General features: G+C 36.1%; 2 protein-coding genes across 2 annotated transcripts; one reads left to right on the forward strand and one right to left on the reverse strand.

Moving 5' to 3' along the window:
* Window positions 1-2445: 2445 nt before the first annotated feature.
* Window positions 2446-3973, reverse strand: LOC105334029 (beta-1,3-galactosyltransferase 5). The gene is made up of 2 exons (XM_011437316.4): window positions 3888-3973; window positions 2446-3634 (listed from the first exon to the last, which is right to left on the reverse strand). The coding sequence occupies exon 2, from the start codon at window positions 3622-3624 to the stop codon at window positions 2497-2499; it is 1128 nt and encodes a 375-aa protein (XP_011435618.3). The 5' UTR covers window positions 3625-3634; window positions 3888-3973; the 3' UTR covers window positions 2446-2496.
* Window positions 3974-3976: 3 nt separating this feature from the next.
* LOC105334052 (vesicular inhibitory amino acid transporter-like) lies at window positions 3977-6512 on the forward strand. The gene is made up of 2 exons (XM_066066014.1): window positions 3977-4567; window positions 4891-6512. Exons 1-2 carry the CDS (start codon window positions 4394-4396, stop codon window positions 6100-6102), a joined length of 1386 nt encoding a protein of 461 aa, XP_065922086.1. The 5' UTR covers window positions 3977-4393; the 3' UTR covers window positions 6103-6512.
* The last annotated feature ends 1055 nt before the right edge of the window (window positions 6513-7567 follow it).

Consider the following 7567-nt stretch of genomic DNA (forward strand, 5'->3'; position numbering starts at 1 on the left):
GGAACAAATTTGTACATGAACAGATACATATTGAACATCTTATTTGTATTGATTCCTGATGCCTTTTCATGTCCTTTAATATCGAACCCTTTTAATGCTTCCATCTCTGTAAATTCAATGTCTAACTCCATAAACCGGTATTTATATGTTATACGGTAAGGTTCTTGAAATCTATATCAATATACAGTGTATCAAGTGCTGTCATATGAAAGTTACGACTATATGCTACCTTAATCATGTTTCTAACATTACTATGCATAAAAAACCTTTTTGTGTACACTATATCATTCAGTGAAAAATGTATATTCTACATGAAATTATAATCAGTAAATGCATGTACATCATAAATGAATTGGTTGGAGTCACATACCCTTAAATATACCTTCGACTTTCGTATCCTAATTAATAATGTCAAGATGCATTGTGAATTTCAGCAATTTGTGTAAATTAATGTATGTCCCTGCTGCATCTTTAAGTCAGTGGTATCCACTGAACAACAATGTAAGATGAACAAATCTTTTTCAATTAAATGCAAATTTAATTGTAACACACTTTTATAAAAAATGTAGTGCATAGGGCTTAGAGGTACCTTAACTATAATCTATTCAAAAAAATTGTATATCCTTAAAATTACTCTCCTTCCAAACTTTGGATGATCATTAAAACTGGTTCCCAAAAATTAAGATTCTCTTTATACATCTGATATTGATATTGAACATTGATTTTTAAGTGCTGGTGTTCATAATTTGATAAAAGTCCCCATAAAATATTTTTGTTTTATTTTCTAATCATGCTTGTATCATTTTTCAATTACAGCATTATATTTTCACACAATTTTTATATTGCCAGCATACAATTTTCTTAACTTGACTTTTTGCATTGGATAAACAAATGATGATTTTTTTAAAGATAACCTATCTGTAATGCCTACATATGTAATTACAATAATGAAAGTGTTCAATGAAGACAATGTATCTAGGATATGTTCGTATAGACTCAGGGATACAATAATTAAAGGCTAGTTGGCCAGTTTTTACAGGTGCATTACAAATGGACCAAACCCACTAACCCCTAAAACTTGCCATGATGCACACATCTTTAAATATTAATATTTATATTCAGAATATATGTACTTACCAAAAAGAAAATGTAATATTTGAATACGTTCTGTTAAACTAAACAAATGTAAACCAAGAAAATTCATTATATATGGTACTTTTAAAAAGATTTTTAAATGATAAGGTTCCTTTATATTGTATATTCCGGTTGTTGTTTCTTGTACATTTTATCATGATCAAGTTTTTTTTTTCTATATTTGATATTATATTTCATGTGTGGTTATATCAAACTAACAATGTCTATGATGAATAATATTTTTGACAATATTCTGATATGTACCTGAACTTGTAAAATCACTGAATATACAATACTAAAACTGTATGTACAAGCATACAATGTATATCATCAAGTAGTTACTGTATACAGGGTTATTTTCGCCCCGTGTAATTTTCGCCCTTCTACACTTGAAAAGAGTTTCGCCGAGTCTTGAATTCGCCAAGAAACAGTTATGTTTAAAGAAAGATAATATGAGACATTGGCATTCGTCCAGTCTTAAATTCGTCCGCTGGCAACGAACCAGGGCAACGAGGGTGATAGGGGCGTAAAATAAAATGGGGACGAATTTTTCTCTGTACATACAGTAGAATCTACTTAAATATGTATGCATATATACATTGTGAAGAAGGGTATTTCATCATCTTTTGAACACAAATATATATATATATATATGAACAAGTATAGTAATACTTTCTCTCTCAGAAATCTGACATCATGTATTTTCACAATTTTCTTCCAAAATTCTCCAATATTTCACTATTATTATTAATCTGTGACCTTACATTGTTGAACAATGCTTGCAGCTTTAGGTATCAATATATATGCAAAACCTGCACAGAAAAGCTGAGTATGTTGTTACAAATTGTTATATATATTATCTATAATATCCATTGTTTAATGTTAATAAACAAATATCTATAAAATGTACGTCTTCCTTATGTAATATTTGGTAATTTAATTCCACAAGGTTGCCCAGGCCACGGCCTCTTGTTTCTGCGATAAAGATTAACACTTTCATAATTATTATTATACTGTCAGGAGTAAACTTTATCGCAAAAAAGTGCCTGTTCCCCAGGCACGTAACAACGGGGGGGGGGGGGGGGGGGTAATTTAATTTGACTACGTACCTGTTTCTTTAAATTTTTTTTTAAGAGTACAAAGTACAAGCCACTCGCCCTTCCAAAATCATTTTTAGCCTCTCCACTTTGAAAAAACGTGTATGTAGCTTTAAACAAATTTTTGTTTGTTGTCTAAAACGCACGGATAGAACCTTTACTGGTATCAGACGTTGCAACTTTTGAAATTTGCACGTAAATATAGAGCAATTAATATATTTTAATTTCTGACAAAAACAGGATGAAATAACGGTGGTCACATAATTTATTCACATTGCGAACTCCAAATTTCTATGATTTTTTCGGGAGACAATCCATGCACAGTGAACACAAAAGGCCCCTTGTACCAGCAAGAGGGTTTGAAGCGAGGGTTGTAGTGATAGAATCCAGCAAACTTGGTCACCTTCAGGTTCAGCTGTTCAAGACACAGACCTATGTACACGTCCTCCAGCGGGAAAAACGGCACGTTTTCCGCCATATCGTGGATCCGTTTCACCACTGGCAGTGACGTCATGTAACCAGTGCCACTGCAAAATGGCGGGAAAATTTTCTTGCTGTATAAGGTCTCTGGTATGTAATACTTGGACTTTGGGTCTCTGTGAGGCTTTTCGTCCTTCAGGCATACACCCCCGATTTGCTCTTGGAATATTTTTCCAAATCTTGGCAAAGCTATGGACATGATATTGGGAACATTGATCCACATGTCGTCATCAGTTTTCATGACGTATTTGGCACTAGGACAGTCTTCGACCGTCCATTTCAGGGCCATTCTTGTTTTCAGCGTAAGATTGCCGTAACTGTCCAAGAAGCTCCCTTGTATGATGTCACGATGACGCTCATTTTCTTCCACAATCATATCATTGACAGAACCCTTGGAAGACTCCCCAAGCAAAAACACGTGCTTAACCAGACGATCTAACTCTCCGGTTAGATTTAACCACGTCATACGTAAGGCATTCCGTTGGTTAAATCCATCCACTGCAGACGCGATCAAAAACACTAATTCTGTCGAATTGTCGCATATGTTCGAGTTTTTAATCACATATTCGTTAGTGTATTTAAAACAACCTTTGCATGTAAGATTCCGTGTTGGAATTAAGGGTGTACTGCTGATGTGAGCGTATGGATCCATCAGTGCAGTGGTATGCGAATCGTGTGTATCGTCTGTTGTTCGAATCCTAAAGCCTTTATCATTAAGTATTCCAATATTCTGAACGTGAATCAATGATAAGTCGGTACCCAGAAATGGATTTATTATCACTATGGCGTGGGTCTTCAGATACCTGTGGGTAAAAGTGAATATTGCAAAAAGAATGAAGTTTACAATCACCGCTCCTAGAAGCCCGTATTGCAAACAAGCACCAAGGTTGCTTCTTGTTTTCCAATAGATCATCTTTGATCATCTGAAATGACAATACTGTTTCAAAGTACAGGCGTTGATAATAACATATGTATTATTTTCTTCTAAGGCGGTATTGTTATAGAATTAGGTAGTGCCAATAGATAACAATGACCCCAAATGTTGGAAATGTTTGCTCAAGATATTTTTTCGAGGAAAAAAATGGGAGACTCCATAGCTTTAGCCATACCTATTCTAAGAACAAATTAACAAATGAACTTATAATAATGAAAAAGAATAATTATATAGAAATTTACCTCATTTGATAAATAAAATCTTCATGACCATATCTCTGTAACCTTATCTGACTTTGATCACACTGAGGGATATAGAACCAGTATTATGATAAAAATATCAGTGAATTCACGACAAACATGTTCGGCGATTTTCAAATAACCATGTTGCTGCGATGTTTGAACCTTTTTTTTAAAAGATGCCTCACGTTTATTTTTTGTTATGGTATTGAGAAGAAGAAAAAAGCCCAAAATTGCAGATAACCTTTGAATTTCTGAATGTTGATTATCAAAAGGACCGCTAAAAGGTCTGGATGTCATGGGAATATTTTGAATTGTGGATAAGGAGAGAACTAATTGGTTTTGTCAATCACTCGCTTAATAAAATTGTCACCCGACGTTCTTATAAGTAACGGTATAACTAAATAAGATTATTCTAATAAAAAAAAGGTTAGCTCTTGAATAAAAGAAAAACGAACAGACAAAATAAGCCATACAGCAAAGATATTTTTTAAGTCCTCAAAAGAGCTATGATTCGCTTGAATGTAATTCGAAACAAAGTGAATGGTTTATTTCACTGGGAGGGTAAGTATGAGCAGTTTGAGAACGAGAAAGATGTGGACTCCCATCAAACGCAAAGTAATGTTGATGATGGTAAAATCACGGTGTGGCAAGCAGGATGGAATATTACAAACGCTATTCAGGTAAATTCAAACTTCGTTGCTTTGGAATAAATACTTTTTAGGACCGATTTCTGAGAACAAATATTTGTGAGCAACGCGAAAAACTCGCAAATCACATACATTTTTTTCTCTTGCAAATTCATAAGATGTCAGAACTGCTTACTGGATGTTTCGAATGCATTTTCTATAAAATTCTAAACGCAAAAAGATGTTGGAGTAAATATGAAATATTCTGATATACATGTAAGACATGGTTTCTTTGACATTTTTTTCTTTTTTTTTAGAGAAAAAAATATCGTAAGCTTAAGGAAATATACACTGTAAGGTCTCAATATTCTTTTCAGGGGATGTTTCTGGTGAGTTTTCCATACGCTCTTGTACAAGGAGGGTACTGGACACTACTAGTCATCAGCGTTACCGCCGCTATCTGCGCCCATACCAGTCAAATCATCGTGGAATGCTTGTATGAAGAGGATGCATGTGGACAGATGGTTCGAGTCCGGAATAGTTACGTTGATATTGCGAATCGGGTCTGGGGCCCAAGAGTCGGGAGAGTTTTGCTGACTGCTGCGCAGATAATAGAACTATCCTTTACTTGTATCCTCTACATTCTTGTTAGTGGGGAGCTTCTGTATGGCTGCTTCCGGTCACGTGATGTAAGTCTTGCCGCCTGGACCGTCATAAGCACCGTACCACTTTTACCGTGCGCGTTTCTACAGAGTATTCGACGAGTCTCCAGTTTAAGCTTTTGGTGCACGATGGCACATGTCGTAATAAATGCCGTAATCATAGTATATTGCTTCACCAAAGTTGCTGACTGGCACTGGGATCAAATGCCAGTAGAAATTAAAATCTTCGAGTTTCCCCTGTCTCTTGGGATCGTCGTATTCAGTTACACATCGCAGATATTTGCGCCAACACTGGAAGGTAAAATGCGTAATCCAGGACGGTTTTCTCGAATGACGCTTTGTACGCACATCTGTGCTGCCGTATTTAAGAGCGTGTTCGCTTATGTTTGCTTTCTTACTTGGGGCAAAGAAACAAAAGAGGTTATCACCAACAACTTGACCATTCCAAGTCTCAAAACTTCTGTGGACTTGGTATTGGTTGTAAAGGCCCTCCTTTCATACCCGCTTCCTTACTTTGCTACACTGGAAATCATCGAACAAGAATTCTTCACCTTGTTTAAAAACTCATGTTGCACTCCATGCTTTGATGATAAAAACAAGTTAAACACATGGGCTGCTGCAATGAGGATTGCTTTCGTTCTCGCCACAATGTTGCTCGCTGTGTTTCTTCCGCACTTTTCTATACTGATGGGCTTGGTAGGGAGTTTTACTGGAACCATGCTTTCTTTAGTCTGGCCCTGTCATTTCTACCTGCAGATCCACGGTCAGAGACTGTCTTGGCATAAGAAGTTTGTTAACTGGATCATCATCGTCCTGGGACTCGCCGTTTGTTGCATTGGAATGTTTTATTCCGGACTTGCTCTCCACCATGCCGTACATGGTCAAGGTGTTGCCATGTCAATGACCTTTAACCTCACACAGTTGTAGGAGTGCTCATAAGGATTGTTGTAGTTCATGTTGTATGGTAATGGCTTTTTCACCACTGCATTTTTTATATTCAATGTAAAGTGGTCATAAAACGGCACGGCCAATCCAATATATAATTTATTCGTACATCAAAGCGGGACAATATATATGCAAGACTTGTTTTAGAACTATGCTGGAAAGGGATGATTAGTAACAAAATTGTTAATAATTAGATGTCAAAATTGTAACAGTACATAGAGACCGGTAAGTAACGATGGCGAATTTTGTGTTACATCTTCAAATTAAACGTGTTATAGAGAATTTTAATAGAATAAAATCACAGAAATAAACATTGTTATAACCACAATTAATTTGTTACATTTTTACAGCGTAGTAAATCTTCGTAAAAACATGAGTTTAAATACCGTATATAATTGTGATTACTGCATGTCTGTAACAGAACTAAATACTAGAGTCATTTCGTTAGTTAGTTATGTAATGTTTAAATAAACTTATTTCACGACAAATCTTAAAACTTGTTCAAAAAGAATTTGTTATCATAATGTATTACAGTGGTTCAAACGCTTAGAAATTACTACATCGGTAATGAAGGTACAATATAGTACATTGATTTGTGCTCTTTTGAGACCAACAGAGAGTTCACTAATAGCTATAAACTTTCTGGGTGACCAATTTTATAATGATTTACCATAGGAACTCCTAAAGCTTGAAACACATTAAGGATTCCGCAAGACCATCAAAACACTGTAGTTCAGGCATGAATAAGAAACATTGACCAGTAATATTTCAAGACTGCGAATTTATTTATCCTACTCATCCTTTTATCACGTTTTAGATATAAAGCTTCTATTATTTTTTTTTGTCATCATTCTACTAAGACGTTTATTTATAGTATCTCTTACGCACATCACTTTTATTAACAACAGTGCACAGCGCATAGAATCTACATGTATATTTTACGGTCTATAAGTCAATATAATAATAATATATCAGTTCTTGTGTATTTGTCATGTTGGGTGTTCAGCTAATGAGTAATATATCACCGGTCGATTGGATTAACTGATCGGGGTGTCCCCAGACTAGTGAGTAGTGTTCCCTGATAGATGTATCTTTAGCCTAGTCAAGCGTACCCTGGTTCCCAAAGCCTTCCGAAGTCTTTGCATAATCGGAAGGCCTCGGGGGCTAGGCAAGATCAGGCGCCATTGGCTCAGTGAGTAGTGTTCACCGATCAGGGTGTCCCCAGTCTAGAAAGTAGTGTTCACCGACCAAGCGTACCCTGGTTTCCGAGGCTTCCGAAGTGTTTGAACATTCGGAAGGCATCGGGAGCTATTCTTGGTCAAACGGCCCTTAGAATAGTGAGTAGTGTTCACCGATCTGGGTGTCTCAAGCCTAGTTAGTAGAGTTCACTGACCAAGCGTACCCTGGTTCCCAAAGCCTTCCGAAGTGCTTGTACATTCGGAAGGCA

This window comes from Magallana gigas, chromosome 7, assembly GCF_963853765.1.
Source record: "Magallana gigas chromosome 7, xbMagGiga1.1, whole genome shotgun sequence".
NCBI classification, from domain to species: Eukaryota; Metazoa; Mollusca; class Bivalvia; order Ostreida; family Ostreidae; genus Magallana; species Magallana gigas.